Genomic DNA, 17,561 nt, shown 5'->3' with positions numbered 1-17,561 from the left:
AATTTGAATGCTCACTGCACCTAATTTTCCTATGTTCAGTACGTCACACAGTTATCAGTGCTTCCTCATAGGGTTTGTTTGTTTTCCACTTCCCATGTAACTATTTCCTTAACTGATTTGCATTGGTTTATATTTTACAGTGTATTTCATCGTAGCGGTATGTCTGTTGTGGCTACTGTACTCGCTGTCGGGTGAAAGTCTGACCACGCAGTAATTGCGTTGCTGCCTTTATGGTGAATGTGTAGTGACAGTCCACTTTCCAGCACATTTTACAACCGGAGTTAAAAGGCCACTTCGTGAGTGGACCACCGTGAAGGAAGTTGCACGAACAAAGGTGAATGTTTCACTAAGGCTTGGTGTCCGCTTACACAGCACTGCAAGTGTAACTATTTCTGTTAGGGGAGTGATTTTCACTTTTAAAAAAAGTTACAGTGGTAAAAAGCCCTACTATGGACGTAGTTATAATGGACCAAAGGTGACTTCTGCAGCTTTAACTTACTCCCTTGCCCCTACAAGAATCACTAGAATGCTATAAGCATCTTTCTGATATAGCTGAGTCCACAGTAGGGGGGGCTGTATAAGATTCACTCTGCTGCTGTAGTTAAAGGGAGTACAACTTTTCTACTGTAAACAACTCCTGAGAGTCTGATCCTGTGCTGTGCTGAACACCCTCACTGCTCAGGAACGGTCAAACTCAGTAATAGAGCAAACAATAGGCACAAAGCATGGATGAAACTAAAATCAACTCTGTAGTACTTAGAGTGACTGCATGTTTTGCACATGAAATTCTCTTTTGTGAACTTGGCTGTGTTGTTTTATGGCCCTGCCTGTCTCCCCCACTGGAGCATTCCCCCCCCTTTCATGCCGTCGGAAGATGAATGAGACGAGAGAGCAGGGTGAGGGTACTGTGCATTCCTTCAGGGTAAGGTAAACACTACTTTGCCACCTCAGCTAGGTGAGGATGCCGTGACCCAGCACTGGGAGAGGGAGGATCCTTGTGTGACTCAGGGACACGTTACTCTTGAGCACAAACACACACTTTGAGCCTGAGCTGCCCAGAATTTCTGCAACTTCAGGAGAGCTGGGCAAGGCTGCAGCTGCCAGGCGACGTCACACCGAAGGCGCTGGCAGGGAAGGGGGAAATTTTCAGCCCCCTTTGCACCGTCTGGTTGCTGGGTTCCTCTGAGAGCCAGTGTAGCCAGCTGTGTAATTACAGCGCTGCCCATGGGCACCTCTCCAGAGGAGCAGGGGGGGCACCAGTGCGGCTCTTGTGCTCCCTGAAGTGGCCCTGCCCCGTCGCTCGCTTGGCAGCCGGTTGGCCTTGGCTTGGAGGATCGGGCCTCTCATGATGTTTGTCGCTGCGGCTGCGAGGCCGTCCCGCTGCCACCCACTCTGGCTCCTAGGATTCGTGGTGCTGCTGCCTGGGACTTGCAGTGAGTGTCTGGGGCAGAGGCAGCTGTGCTAGGACCCGAGGGGCCGAGAGACCTCAGCGTGCAGTCTGGGGGCTGTGGATGATCCCAGCCTGAGCCCCCCAGGGAGCTGCCCTCACTGGGACTCTGCCGGACCGCGCAGGGAGCTGCTCCCCAGGGGCTGGCTTTGGCCCTTGGGTTGTCTCCGGCTGTCGCTGGGGCCTTGTGGGGGTTCCGAGGCTGTTGAGGGGGGAAGGGGGACACTTGTCTGGATCAGGGCCAAAACCTCATTAACTGGCATGAACAGAGTGGGGCCCAGCAGACACGACGGGCTGGGCCCCAGATTTCTCTTGAGGGACCCTGCGCCCCTTCCTGAGCTCTCGGTTTAAACCCCCAGCTGTGGGAAGCCAGCCAGTCTGTTCTCACAGGGTACTGGAGAACACCCCCTCCCCGACCTGGGGCTCATCAGGCCTGTGGCAGGTCCCTGGAGGGTCTAAGGCACATCAGGAGCTGTGACAGCTGAAGGCGGTGTGAAATTATTTAAAATAATTATCTCCTATTAAAATTAATTTGTTTTTCTTACAGGTCAGTGTGGGTCCCTGCCAAGGCTGAGTCATGCCATCCCCTCTGATCCTAATCGCACAGAGGGTTTCCCTGTCAACACAGAAGTGACATACAGGTGCCTTAATGGTTTTGTTAAAATCCCAGGAAAGTCGGACACTGTAGTGTGCCTTTCAAACTCACAGTGGTCAAACATAGAAGAGTTTTGTGGTCGTAAGTATTTTATTTTCTTTGCTTAGGCTATCCTTTGCTTATAAAATAGGAGGTCATGTCCCATTGAATAGGTCTATTCAAAATTGCTTTAACAAATTCAGTGCCAAGTCCAAAGAGGAGGATCTAAGCAAGGGCCTAACTGAGAGCTGTGGGTGGTCTGGACAAAGAAAAGCTGGGATCTTGGAGAAGTTAGAAATGGGAGGGGACAAGATTTGGATTCAACCAGGATGTGAGAGTTCATAGAAAGATCTGAATCAAAAATAATGACCACATTACAGCTGGGCAGCTGACGGGATGGTGTTTTTTTTAATTAGTGGTGACTACAAGTGTGGCGAGGAGAAAGGTTTGGGAGGGAACCTGGGGTATTATTTTTTATGCATCGTTTAAGCTGCTGGCAGGGCATCCAAAAGGGAGATTTGAGAGTTGTCAGTATAAATGCAGCTTCCAAAGCTGTGAGAGCAGATAAGATCACAGAGAGAGAGGATTCTCTCCTCAACCCACCCTCTTTTCCTTGTACACCCAATCAAAGTTTTGCTGAAGTGGTATTGGGAGGATCCACCAAACTGGACCTCAGGGTATGAGATTGAAGAAATAATAGGAAAACCGTGAGAGGGTGGAATGAAAAAAACAATAGATGATCATGATGACCGCCAATAATAGGCATGGCCAATGTTGTCAACAGGAGGATGAGAATGGAATAGACGTTCTAGAACTAAGGCAGAGGGAAGATGTGGGACACTTCAGTGAGAGACGCTTCAGTCGAGTGGAGAGCATGGATTCAGACTGGGGAGGTCTGAGGGTTAGAGCTGGGAAAAGAAGACTGTGCGATAATTGTAAACAGAATGATCGGTTAGTTTGAAGATGAAGGGGAGAAGGGAAATCTCTCCTTCTCTGACTTCATGCTGCATTCCACCCATACCTTCCTTTCTCTTGACTGCTTCCTTTTTCTTCTTCTTTCTTATTTTGTGCCATCCACTGAGCTTGGAACAGCCCCCAGTAACTTTGCCCAAGGTGCTTGCCTCTCTTCCTTAAATAAATTAAATTCCCCTCTCCACACAGACCCATTTTATGATGTGTCTCAGGTACAATGATCATGTCCCATTCTGTAACTGTACAGCTCATAAACGTTTTGGCTGGGTGCCTGTTTGGCACCCTTCACTTTTGTTACAGTGTCACGCCCACTAAATGTTGTGTGTGCTTTATACATAAACAGAAAGCTAAAAGTACCGATTTTATTTACCTGCTTTTAGAGCTAAATATTTCAGTCCTTGTTTTTTGTTTTGTTTATTTTATTGCTAGGCAGCTGTCTTGCCCCACCAAGGTTAAAGTCTGCTGAGTTAAGTCCGGAGGATTTGAGGAAGAATTACTATCCTGTTGGGACAACTGTGAGTTATGTCTGTCGCCTAGCTTATGAGAGTACTGGATTGAGGCCTGTCATTACTTGTCTTGAAAATTTAACATGGGCGGAAGCCCCTGAGTTTTGTCTAGGTGAGTATCTTTTGTTACTTTTCTGTCTCCGTTGATCTACTAGCCATCTTTGGGCAGTTAGGACTGTCTTATGTTAAGCAGCTGGTTCACATTTCAGCACGGGCTTCCGTGACTTGTAGTTTGAAATATGGTGGGGGGGGTTGTTTTTGTCAATTGATTGTAAATTTAAATTTAACTTTAAATGGAAGTAGAAAAGTGAAGTGGGTACCATTGATCACTAGACAGTTAGTACTTCCTGTAGTTAAACTTCTCGTTGTGTTCGTGGCATTTTCCATTCCCTGTTCCATAATAGGAGTAGAATATCACAGATAATGCAGTAAAGTTAATACCATGCTATGGTAAATGTCTGTTTTAAAATGGAAAGCAGGGCTGAGATATTTACCAGTATAATCAGAAGTGTTCCTTGCATCTTTCTTTGTGGCTCCCTGAACATGCGTTGATCTGTATGTGGAGATGCTGAATTTCTGATAGTGTGTTCTTTATGGTAATAAGTTTCTTCTGCTGGAGGAGAACATCACAAGTAATTTGTTGTGAGAGGCAGTGGGAATCTCTGCCACTGAAGTTGATAAAGTGATATGATTAGACATTTAATGTAAATAGAATATCCACAGTTAAATGAAATAGGATTTAAAAAAGAGACATGATACTGAACTAGCCAGATCATTGATCTGACATTGCCCTATTCTCTTCTAAATATCTTAGGGGGGTTTCCAACATTATAACGTGCTAATATTAATCATGTTCTTTACTAGGAAAATCTTGTGGTGTTCCAGAAAGCCCAGAACATGGCAGACTTGTTGATGCAACAAATAACCGGTTTGGTGCAAAAGTAAACATAATTTGTGACGATGGGTGAGTGTTAGACAACCGGTGCTGATTAATTCACAGAACTTATCTTGGTGTAGAACTTCTGGTGACCACTGGAAAATTAAGACTAGAGAGTGTGGTCTAACTTTCAAAACTTATTCTGAACAGGTGCTACAGCTGTGCAGGCCTGGCCTGGGGTACCCGGTTAAAAAGTAGAACCTTCAAACTAAGTTGGCCAAGTGTAGTTCATGATCCCTCCCTCCTGCCCTCTCTTGAAAGATTAAGTTGAGAAGAAGAAGGAACAGCTATGGTGTGGAAAATATTGGGTGATGTGCTCAGTTCATGTTGTTTTATGTATGGGGTTGTGGGAAGTAAGACGTGGTTGAACATGACAGTGATTTAACAGCTGATGACTCTGTCAAGGCCCCATTTGGTTGCTAGGAGCCATCATGGAATGTTGGTTCAAATTCCAGCAATTGGGTGAGGACCTTTGGAAGGGAGAATTGAGAAGTGGGTTTTTCTGGGACTTGGCAGGCGATCAGAGAGGATTCTCAAGATGCCAGAGACTAATTCTTGGGAGACTAGGAGTCCAGGCTATTGAGAACGAGAAGTTGAGACCGAGTTCGAAGGACAAGGGACCCAGTAGCTTGAGAGAAGAAAGTCTGAATTGTCATCTGTAAAAAAAACATTCTCTCTGCTTGAGAGGGCACCTCTGGTTGAACAGTAAATGAGTTCATGTAATTAATAAAGTAAGAGCTTGTTAAACAAGTATGGAGTGGAACTATGGTGATTGGTATTCCTGCCGTGGCCTTCAAAGAGCATCTACTATATTTATTAGCTCCTGGGAACCGGGTCCTTGGAATATGGGAGAAGAGTGAGAGGTGACACAGTATAAAACTTCCATGTGCAAAGTTTGGTGGTAGCAGCAGTTATCCAAGCTGAGGGTGTGGAAAACCTGGCATCGTGACATAGAGTATCATGAGTTTTGCTTCAGTTTGTTTGAGTAGTTATTTTAAGAAGCTACTGTGGTATATGGTGAGTTGTAGCATCATTAGATTGTGGAAGTACTTTCTGGACTTGAAACAGTTGAACAGATTGTCTTTTACTGGCATGAAATACATGATACAAGCATGATTATCGTGATTAAAATTAATATGGGTTTGTTAGATTCTCTGTGAGTTCTCAGAGTTCTCTTCAAGCCCCACAGATTGAGAGACAGAGAATGCCCTTCCCCATAGGTTAGCCATTAACCTTCTTTCCTGCTGTTATAATGATGACAACTAGCTGTTTAATAGTGCTTTTATCAGCTATCAAAGAAAGTCAGTATCATTATACCTATTTTACAGCTGGAGCTATTGAAGTACAGAGGGGAAATAACTTGCCCAAGGTCATGCACAGACCAGAGGCAGAACCAAGAATGGAATCCAAATCTCCTGAGTCCCAGTCCAGTTCTTTAGCCTTTAGGCAATACTTCTTCTGAATTTCATCCACAAGAACGTCCAAGCTATTGCTATGTTCATCATTTTCCCATGCAGTAGCACACAGGGACTGCGCACTGTGGAATTGTGTCTGCTAGTGAAGGCTTTGGACCTTTTAAAATGCTCAGGTTGTGAAACAGTGGCAGCAGGGGGACAGCCCTTGGCCAGCTGTCTCCTCACCCAATCATTGCTGTCAGGAAAGGTTGTCTTTGGTTGTTACGTTTTAAGTTAGAAGAAAAGTGGTGGCCACTTGCCCATAAATGATGTTTGTGTCCATCCTTTTTGGTCCCTGCCTTCATACCAGACTGGTGAAAGAACCAGAAGAAACCAGTTTTAATAGGTAAACCCTCATCTGGTCCTCTAAATCTCCTTTCTAAAACTCTAGCATAGAAGGCCACGACCTGTAGCCTACAGTGTTAAAAGGTAAAACGTAGTGAAAACCAAGTGACTTCATTGCCAGTATTCAATACTTCCTGGCCAGAAATTAGCTAGACATTTAGCTAAATGGTGTTGGCAATGGAGCACTGTTGACTGTGGTAGAATACCAGATGTAAAATAGGAGGAGGAGTGGTGGAATTTAGCAGTCTGAGCCAAGGACTCCCACCTCCATTTATATGGTGAAGGTGTAGCATCCTAATGGCACACCTCTTGAACACTGGTTTCAGAGTAACAGCCGTGTTAGTCTATATTCGCAAAAAGAAAAGGAGTACTTGTGGCACCTTAGAGACTAACCAATTTATTTGAGCATGAGCTTTCGTGAGCTACAGCTCACTTCATCAGATGCGTGCCGTGGAAACTGCAGCAGACTTTATTTATACACAGAGAATATGAAAAAATACCTCCTCCCACTCCACTGTCCTGCTGGTAATAGCTTATCTAAAGTGATCATCAGGTGGGCCATTTCCAGCACAAATCCAGGTTTTCTCACCCTCCACCCCCCCACACAAATTCACTCTCCTGCTGGTGATAGCCCATCCAAAGTGACAACTCTTTACACAATGTGCATGATAATAAAGTTGGGCCATTTCCTGCACAAATCCAGGTTCTCTCACCCCCTCACCCCCCTCCCAAAAACCACACACACAAACTCACTATCCTGCTGGTAATAGCTCATCCAAAGTGACCATTCTCCCTACAATGTGCATAATTAAGGTGGGCCATTTCCAGCACAAATCCAGGTTTTCTCACATCCCCCCCACCCCCATACACACACAAACTCACTCTCCTGCTGGTAATAGCTCATCCAAACTGACCACTCTCCAAGTTTAAATCCAAGTTAAACCAGAATATCTGGGGGGGGGGGGGGGTAGGAAAAAACAAGAGGAAATAGGCTACCTTGCATAATGACTTAGCCACTCCCAGTCTCTATTTAAGCCTAAATTAATAGTATCCAATTTGCAAATGAATTCCAGTTCAGCAGTTTCTCGCTGGAGTCTGGATTTGAAGTTTTTTTGTTTTAAGATAGCGACCTTCATGTCTGTGATTGCGTGACCAGAGAGATTGAAGTGTTCTCCGACTGGTTTATGAATGTTATAATTCTTGACATCTGATTTGTGTCCATTTATTCTTTTACGTAGAGACTGTCCAGTTTGACCAATGTACATGGCAGAGGGGCATTGCTGGCACATGACGGCATGTATCACATTGGTGGATGTGCAGGTATACGAGCCTCTGATAGTGTGGCTGATGTTATTAGGCCCTGTGATGGTGTCCCCTGAATAGATATGTGGACACAATTGGCAACGGGCTTTGTTGCAAGGATAAGTTCCTGGGTTAGTGGTTCTGTTGTGTGGTATGTGGTTGTTGGTGAGTATTTGCTTCAGGTTGCGGGGCTGTCTGTAGGCAAGGACTGGCCTGTCTCCCAAGATTTGTGAGAGTGTTGGGTCATCCTTCAGGATAGGTTGTAGATCCTTAATAATGCGTTGGAGGGGTTTTAGTTGGGGGCTGAAGGTGACGGCTAGTGGCGTTCTGTTATTTTCTTTGTTAGGCCTGTCCTGTAGTAGGTAACTTCTGGGAACTCTTCTGGCTCTATCAATCTGTTTCTTTACTTCAGCAGGTGGGTATTGTAGTTGTAAGAAAGCTTGACAGAGATCTTGTAGGTGTTTGTCTCTGTCTGAGGGGTTGGAGCAAATGCGGTTGTATCGCAGAGCTTGGCTGCAGACGATGGATCGTGTGGTGTGGTCAGGGTGAAAGCTGGAGGCATGCAGGTAGGAATAGCGGTCAGTAGGTTTCCGGTATAGGGTGGTGTTTATGTGACCATTGTTTATTAGCACTGTAGTGTCCAGGAAGTGGATCTCTTGTGTGGACTGGACTAGGCTGAGGTTGGTGGTGGGATGGAAATTGTTGAAATCGTGGTGGAATTCCTCAAGGGCTTCTTTTCCATGGGTCCAGATGATGAAGATGTCATCAATATAGCGCAAGTAGAGTAGGGGCTTTAGGGGACGAGAGCTGAGGAAGCGTTGTTCTAAATCAGCCATAAAAATGTTGGCATACTGTGGGGCCATAGGTTGTTTTTTTATGAGAGTATCCATTTTTGAGAGCTCATTCTTAATCTTTCCCTGTTTGCTGTAGAGGATGTTGATCAGGTGATTCCGCAGTTTCTTTGAAAGCGTGTGGCACAAGCTGTCAGCATAGTCTGTGTGGTATGTAGATTGTAATGGATTTTTTACCTTCAGTCCTTTTGGTACGATGTCCATCTGTTTGCATTTGGAAAGGAAGATGATGTCTGTCTGTATCTGTACAAGTTTTTTCATGCAGTTGATAGATTTCCACTCCATACGGCTAAATGCAGTGCCATAAAAAACCAACCTTCCACACAAACTTCCTCGTGGCTGGATTTTACTAAAACTAGACAAGCCATTTACAACGCACACTTTGCTTCTCTACAAAAGAAAAAGGACACTAAACTTTCTAAACTACTACATGCTACAAGGGGCCACAGCAATGGTTCCCTCAACCCACCTAGCAATATTGTTAACCTATCCAACTATAATCTCAGCCCAGCAGAAGCAGCTGTTCTATCTCGGGGCCTGTCCTTCTGCCCCTCCACCCCCACGAACATGATACAGTTCTGTGGTGACCTAGAATCCTATTTTCGACGTCTCCAACTCAAGGAATATTTCCAAAATACCTCTGAACAACATACTAATCCACAGAGACCTCCCTACCAACACTACAGAAAGAGGGATTCTAGGTGGACTCCTCCTGAAGGTCGAAACAGCAGACTGGACTTCTACATAGAGTGCTTCCGCCGACGTGCACGGGCTGAAATTGTGGAAAAGCAGCATCACTTGCCCCATAACCTCAGCCGTGCAGAACACAATGCCATCCACAGCCTCAGAAACAACTCTGACATCATAATCAAAAAGGCTGACAAAGGAGGTGCTGTTGTCATCATGAATAGGTCGGAATATGAACAAGAGGCTGCTCGGCAGCTCTCCAACACAAGTTTCTACAAGCCATTACCCTATGATCCCACTGAGAGTTACCAAAAGCAACTACAGCATTTGCTCAAGAAACTTCCTGAAAAAGCAAAAGATCAAATCCGCACAGACACACCCCTGGAACCCCGACCTGGGATATTCTATCTACTACCCAAGATCCATAAACCTGGAAATCCTGGGCGCCCCATCATCTCAGGCATTGGCACCCTGACAGCAGGATTGTCTGGCTATGTAGACTCCCTCCTCAGGCCCTATGCTACCAGCACTCCCAGCTACCTTCGAGACACCACTGACTTCCTAAGGAAACTTCAATCCATCGGTGATCTTCCTGATAACACCATCCTGGCCACTATGGATGTAGAAGCCCTCTACACCAACATTCCACACAAAGATGGACTACAAGCCGTCAAGAACACTATCCCCGATAATGTCACGGCTAACCTGGTGGCTGAACTTTGTGACTTTGTGCTTACCCATAACTATTTCACATTTGGGGACAATGTATACCTTCAGATCAGCGGCACTGCTATGGGTACCCGCATGGCCCCACAGTATGCCAACATTTTTATGGCTGATTTAGAACAACGCTTCCTCAGCTCTCGTCCCCTAATACCCCTACTCTACTTGCGCTACATTGATGACATCTTCATCATCTGGACCCATGGAAAAGAAGCCCTTGAGGAATTCCACCATGATTTCAACAATTTCCATCCCACCATCAACCTTAGCCTGGACCAGTCCACACAAGAGATCCACTTCCTGGACACTACAGTGCTAATAAACAATGGTCACATAAACACCACCCTATACCGGAAACCTACTGACCGCTATTCCTACCTGCATGCCTCCAGCTTTCACCCTGACCACACCACACGATCCATCGTCTGCAGCCAAGCTCTGCGATACAACCGCATTTGCTCCAACCCCTCAGACAGAGACAAACACCTACAAGATCTCTGTCAAGCTTTCTTACAACTACAATACCCACCTGCTGAAGTAAAGAAACAGATTGATAGAGCCAGAAGAGTTCCCAGAAGTTACCTACTACAGGACAGGCCTAACAAAGAAAACAACAGAACGCCACTAGCCGTCACCTTCAGCCCCCAACTAAAACCCCTCCAACGCATTATTAAGGATCTACAACCTATCCTGAAGGATGACCCAACACTCTCACAAATCTTGGGAGACAGGCCAGTCCTTGCCTACAGACAGCCCCGCAACCTGAAGCAAATACTCACCAACAACCACATACCACACAACAGAACCACTAACCCAGGAACTTATCCTTGCAACAAAGCCCGTTGCCAATTGTGCCCACATATCTATTCAGGGGACACCATCACAGGGCCTAATAACATCAGCCACACTATCAGAGGCTCGTATACCTGCACATCCACCAATGTGATACATGCCGTCATGTGCCAGCAATGCCCCTCTGCCATGTACATTGGTCAAACTGGACAGTCTCTACGTAAAAGAATAAATGGACACAAATCAGATGTCAAGAATTATAACATTCATAAACCAGTCGGAGAACACTTCAATCTCTCTGGTCACGCAATCACAGACATGAAGGTCGCTATCTTAAAACAAAAAAACTTCAAATCCAGACTCCAGCGAGAAACTGCTGAATTGGAATTCATTTGCAAATTGGATACTATTAATTTAGGCTTAAATAGAGACTGGGAGTGGCTAAGTCATTATGCAAGGTAGCCTATTTCCTCTTGTTTTTTCCTACCCCCCCCCCCCCCCAGATGTTCTGGTTTAACTTGGATTTAAACTTGGAGAGTGGTCAGTTTGGATGAGCTATTACCAGCAGGAGAGTGAGTTTGTGTGTGTATGGGGGTGGGGGGGATGTGAGAAAACCTGGATTTGTGCTGGAAATGGCCCACCTTAATTATGCACATTGTAGGGAGAATGGTCACTTTGGATGAGCTATTACCAGCAGGATAGTGAGTTTGTGTGTGTGGTTTTTGGGAGGGGGGTGAGGGGGTGAGAGAACCTAGATTTGTGCAGGAAATGGCCCAACTTTATTATCATGCACATTGTGTAAAGAGTTGTCACTTTGGATGAGCTATTACCAGCAGGAGAGTGAGTTTGTGTGTGTGGTTTTTGGAGGGGGGTGAGGGGGTGAGAGAACCTGGATTTGTGAAGGAAATGGCCCACCTTGATTATCATGCACATTGTGAAGAGAGTTGTCACTTTGGATGGGCTATCACCAGCAGGAGAGTGAATTTGTGTGGGGGGGTGGAGGGTGAGAAAACCTGGATTTGTGCTGGAAATGGCCCACCTGATGATCACTTTAGATAAGCTATTACCAGCAGGACAGTGGAGTGGGAGGAGGTATTTTTTCATATTCTCTGTGTATAAATAAAGTCTGCTGCAGTTTCCACGGCATGCATCTGATGAAGTGAGCTGTAGCTCACGAAAGCTCATGCTCAAATAAATTGGTGCCACAAGTACTCCTTTTCTTCTCTTGAACACTGTACTGCAGATTGGAACTTGGAGGTGAGACATTCTCCTACTCACAAGTCCAAACCCCTTTGATTCCTGTGAAAACTTTTTGAGAAGATGAACAGTCTAAAAACTGCTAGTTCACTTGACATGCTTCAAATTCAGGAACTGGTTTAAGAACTTCTTCCACCTGCTGGAGATGCAAGAAATGAGAAGCACTAAAATGATACTTAGAGGGGAAAGACCTATTTGTTTCACTTGTTAAAGGTTTAACAAAGATATCACTCAGAAATTCAAAGCATCTGGTTAGTATAGACTTTAAGATGAAAACTTTCTCCTGTAAACTTGGTCTCTACAATCTTATATGCACCGATTTGCTTGTTCTAAATTTGCTTTAATAACTCGGGATTGCTACTCAGCATTGCTTGGTTACAGTGATCATGCTGGTTCTTCCAGAGCAGGAATCACTCTACTCAGTAGTTAATGCCTTCTTTTACTGGCAGAAAGAACCCATTTCTCAAATTCCTGGACTACTAAAGGTTTCAGAGTAGCAGCCGTGTTAGTCTGTATTCGCGAAAAGAAAAGGAGTACTTGTGGCATCTTAGAGATTAACCAATTTATTTGAGCATGAGCTTTCATGAGCTACAGCTCACTTCATCGGACTATTAGAGGAGAACTTAGAGAACTAAGAAACTTTTTTTTCTTTCTTTTCTTTAGATACAAAGTAAGTGGGCGACATTTCATCCAGTGTTTGCTTAACAGAGATCAAGTTGAATGGAGTAAACTTCCAACTTGCCAATGTAAGACAATCACCATGGTTTTAAGAAGAGCTTGTGACTGGATGATGATGCAGAAATACCCCATTAGAGAGCTTTCATCTGTCTTTAATCTTATTTAATTTGGATTATAAGCAAATCTTGTAGATATTGTTGGGAGTGGAGAGACCGGCTGAAAATGTATGAGGGTCCATCATGGTGCTGATGCCTTTTGTAGAATTAACACTTCAAACAAACACAGCCCCATAGGTCCCCTCCTTCCCTTCAAATGGTTCTCCTGGCACCATCACCTGGTCAGAGTTTAGCTGGTCTAATGTCACCTAATCGTTACTATATGCAGAATACTGGGATGGTGAGGTTTGGTCAGTTTCTCACTCTTCATTAAGCAATCTCTTCCTCCTTGGAAGTCTGTCATCCTATGTTTTTTTTAATTTAGTGTAATTCCTACTTGTTCTGTTCTCCTCTTTTCCTGTCCAAAAATCCTGGACTCCACACTCGTAATCTGAGACTATTTGGGGGTGAAACCCAATATTAAAACCTCTTCCCAATTTATTTGCTTTAATTGTTTTTGTCCTTTTGGACACTACCTGAGGTGGGTCTGTCAATCTGGCTATTGCCGCCTGGTCTAGAACCAGATGAGAAGAAATGTCCTAATTTAAGCTTTCTGCTTCTGGCATTTGTAGGAGCGCAACATTGTCCTTCAAGGATGTCAGTCAAGGAGCCCCAGCTCCTTATCTCTGTTGTTCGAGGGGTGTGTATGTTCTGATACGGCTGTCTCCTGGGGGTTCTTTCATAGGGTCAAAATCTGCTAGAAGAAAGGAGTTGGCTTGAAGAAAAACTTGATAGCAGAAAGCCCTCAGACTCTGAGGGAGGTAATGCCTCACATTATGTTACAATACTGTGCTAATTACATTTTCAAATAGCTAAATGGTTTTTCCCTTTTAGGGGAGATCATAGACAAAGGTTTACTTATTATTTTCAATTCATCTCTAACTGAAATGTGCATTCATATTCATGATGCTATTCTCTTTTCCTGCAGCGATTACTTGTTCTGCTCCTCCTAATATTACCAATGGGATGCACAATGGCAATCATCTGGAAAGCTTTGACTATAACACATCAGTAACGTACAAATGTGACCCTAATTTCTCACTTACTGGAGAGGCCTCCATTCACTGTACAACTAAAGATAACATCAATGGAGTCTGGAATGGGTCTGCCCCTGAATGCAAAGGTGACTGCCTGTTTTCATCTTCCTCTTGTTCTACTTTCTCCCACCAGATAAAACAATATTTTGATTGCAAGGCATACCCATAAACATGAAGAAATTCAGTTAAGCGTTTAATCATTTAAATATATAACTTGTGGGAAACCTGGTTACTTTGAGAAACTTAATCCTTACAGTATGCTGACAATTCACATGAATCCAAGGAGGAAGAGTTAAGATTGCATAGGTAATCTTAATTTAATCATTTTCTAACTTCTGAGTGCTCACTTTGCAACTTGAATAACTTTTTTCTACTGTGGGTTTTATGTAACTTATGTAACTATGTAGCTTTTTATAAAAAAAAAAACCTATATATGAATGTAATACACTGTCCTCTGACTCCATGGTGTCATCAAGGTTTGACTCTTGAACCTACAGCATTGCAGCATATCACATAAGCTAATGAACTCATTTTAATAAGTGGCAGCAGGAGTAAACTGTTATCTGCGGACCAACCACTAGAGGAGGATGCACAATACACTAAAACAATGGGGTTTATATGAACGAGTATCCTTATTTTACGAGATCTGGGTTCTCTTCTTACCTCATGTAACTTTGATTCAGGGAGGATGCCTTGTTCAGTGATAACTTGGGGTTTGAAGGGCACAAGATTATTAACATCAGTCCGTGGAAAAAAATGAGTTGAATTCCTCATCTCCTGGTTCCCAACACAGTGCACCCTCTCCTCGGCCAAAGATGCGAGAGAGAATGAGGTGTAGTGCTGAGTTGCCCATGGCAAGAACTTGCAGAGAATTCTAACTGAAAACAGCATGTTCAGGGACTTCAGAAGTCACTCTAGCAAGTTCTGATGAGTAAAACTGAAGGGAAATGACACAAACTGTCAAAATCTAACTCATGGTGACAGCAAGAGGCACCACCCTGAGCCTTTCACATCCCTGCTGCAAACCATGGAACTGTTAGAGCTCTTGAAGAAAAAGAGAACTTTTGGAAAGGAAAGTGGTAGTCAGCTCAATGTAGGGGTTGCTATGGGCTTTCCCTAGAATATATGAATGGGATCCCAGCAGCAGTCTGCAGGGTAGCCCAACTGATAGTACATGGGCTCTCGCTGTGACAGTGTGCAAGTGGGGTAAGAATGTCTTATCTCTAAAGATGCAGATTCCTAAACATTAGTTTGGCAAGCTCCTGGCTCTGAGTGGCCAGCTAGTGATGGGAGACTAATGTAATGTTCATAACTGCTTTTTCCTCTTCTTTTTGCCTTAGTCATAATTACCCAGGACAAACCCACAACTGTCCCTCCCGAAGGAGCAGAAGTAGCTGGTACTTCTTCAGGTAAATTGGAAGAACTTGGATTTATTAAAAGTCTAGAATTTTGGGTTCAAATTTCCACTTGAATAAAAATGAAATGTACAGTGTGAAGGTCATTTTAATTTCTATAATTCTGCTATTCACAGATGTAAAGATGATGATGCTCACTTAGTACTTGCCTAAAAACTTGACAGAGAGCTTGTTCATTTGCATGTTTACTCTGGCACTGATTACATCTTTTTTTCCCTGATAGCGTACTACCTTTCTTGATTTGTGAGCATTTGTATGTTTACTCAGATAGGCACATCAGAAGAAGGGTTTAGCAGCTTACAGCGAAGGTAGTGATGGATTCCCGCCCCAGCTAAATGGGTCCAGAATCATAAAAGCTCTCAACCTGCACTAATAAGAGAGGAAAGAACAGTCTAAAGAAGAAATTCACTTTACCCCAGTGAATGTACGGCTTAACCATAACCAAAACCATGTTCTGTCACGAGCTGTTGGCAGGTTTGGATGCTGGCAACCTAAGTGAAATGAGTCATAAGTGTCCATGCAAAAATTGGTCACTTGGTAGAGATGATTCTTTAAAGGCTGAAAGAGATTGCACTAGAAACAGACTAAGGATATTTAAAGTAACCACTATTAGACACTGTTGCCTATCAAGGGAGTATATTAGTGCAGATTTCACGTTCCCCCCCCACACACACACACACACACACACACAAAGTATAAACATGTATTTTAGCTTGTTTTAGGTAGGTTCCATGTGAGTCAGGAATGGAGCTTTTGTTCTCTGGTTTTAGTTCAGTGGCAGGGAGAATAGAAAAGAGGTGCTGCTTGGCTTTGGGTTATTTGGGTAATTTCTGCCAAAAGCGAACTAAAAAGCTCTTGCTTCTAGTCAGTAATTTAGGAGGACCACAAGTACAAATTTGTTTCTAACTCAACTGGATTTCTTTTTATGTGGTGATGGTGTTTTTTTACCTCCTTTTCCCCCAACAACTAGTTTCATGCATGGTTTTTAAAATGTTTTTTGTTGGGCTTTATTTAAACTACAAAAACAACAACAAAACTTTAATGACCAAACTACATATTTCTGCCAACACTATGAAGCCTACAGTAATGATGAGCAATATGGGCATAAATGAATATGTACACTCCATTCTTCATATTAAAATTATTAACATTAAAGGTTATACATTTGTCTGCAATGTATTTTTTGAGAGTAAATAGGGATCAAAATTTCCAGGGGCCATTGAAAGGCCACTTCAGACTAACAATGAAGGTCAGGAGTGCTATTTTATTCTTTCATATGTTTCCCTTAAAATGTTAGTCTGAGCATTCCTTTAACATGAGTCTTATTTCTAAATACAAAACTCATTGACATCAGTGATTGTAGTTCTATGCAGTCTGTGACAAGGAATTAATTATCCATTCCGTATCTTCCACAGCTGTGGTTAGACAATAAATGATCTTACTCTAGTAAGGACAGCAAAAGTCTGTCTCTTGAAACAATCTATTTGGGTAATTGGAAATACAGATTACAGAACTCTTTATATCTGTGCTACCGGGTAACATAACACTAACCTATGATCATATGCTTGGGCAAAAATTGTAGTATCTGGTCTAGACAACCTGAGTTTAATGATTCTGGCCTTTCTTAGCATTTTGGCAAACGTATGATTGGCCAGTGCAGGCTTGGTAAATGAGAGCCTAGAAGCATGTGTAAGAGAACCCTCAACATCCAGTGGTTCATATTATAGAAAACCTTTAAACCCAGACTGTGTCCTCCATTTGCACAATGGTTTTCCTGTTGGTATTACAAGGTACAAATGTGTACAATCCTTTGAAAAGCTGCTTTTCTTCATTACGAGGCTCTCTAGGGGTGAGATCGTGGTTTCCAACAGCTAATGATTATCCATTTTAGAATGTGGTGCTTATGTGAGTGCCTTAATTGTTCATTAATATCTGGTATAATCTAGGGTACTAAGTGTAGCTTCATATGCATGGATTGTGGATGAGTTCCTGTAGGTTATTGACATGAATTTGGTTTCATATTTTAGCTCACATTTTTTGTTTTTCTCTTTAGGGCTTGGCGTACGCATTGACGTAGGCATTGGCTCCGGTGTTGGTATTGGTAAGTAACTTAAAACTGAAAAAAATCATTTAATGCGCTAAAGCTGTGACGGTTTTAAGATCTGGAGTCAAGGCTAATGTTTTCCCCCTACTTAATTACTAAAGAGCCTGGGATTTAGGGTTCCTGAATTTCTCTGCCATTTCTAACATGCTGTGGTGCCATGTAAAAGCACTGCTATTCTCTGGAAAGACGCCTGTATTTCTACTCTCAGCTGTTTTCTCTGTCTGTAGGCATATTCGCAATATTTGCCTGAGCTAGGCGATCTGCT

General features: G+C 43.5%; 1 protein-coding gene across 6 annotated transcripts in view; it reads left to right on the top strand.

The window, feature by feature from the left end:
* The first annotated feature begins 1,330 nt into the window (after positions 1 to 1,330).
* LOC140901501 (complement decay-accelerating factor-like) overlaps positions 1,331 to 17,561 on the top strand; it is a 101,954-nt gene continuing 85,723 nt past the window's right edge. For 4 of the 6 annotated variants that reach the window (XR_012155863.1, XM_073320431.1, XM_073320429.1 and 1 more), the window contains exons 1-6: positions 1,331 to 1,433; positions 1,995 to 2,183; positions 3,483 to 3,671; positions 4,424 to 4,523; positions 12,571 to 12,653; positions 13,669 to 13,863. Coding sequence is in view for 5 of the 6 variants with exons in the window: in XM_073320431.1 (XP_073176532.1) it covers positions 1,346 to 1,433; positions 1,995 to 2,183; positions 3,483 to 3,671; positions 4,424 to 4,523; positions 12,571 to 12,653; positions 13,669 to 13,863 (844 nt within the window). In the remaining variant the exon portion in view is untranslated. Of the gene's footprint in view, positions 1,434 to 1,994; positions 2,184 to 3,010; positions 3,033 to 3,482; positions 3,672 to 4,423; positions 4,524 to 12,570; positions 12,654 to 13,668; positions 13,864 to 17,561 lie in introns of those variants that run through there. The other 2 variants (XM_073320430.1, XM_073320432.1) reach the window with 2 other exon arrangements.

Source organism: Lepidochelys kempii, chromosome 21 (assembly GCF_965140265.1).
Source record: "Lepidochelys kempii isolate rLepKem1 chromosome 21, rLepKem1.hap2, whole genome shotgun sequence".
NCBI lineage: Eukaryota > Metazoa > Chordata > Testudines > Cheloniidae > Lepidochelys > Lepidochelys kempii.
This window is presented reverse-complemented; position numbering and strand designations above follow the sequence as displayed.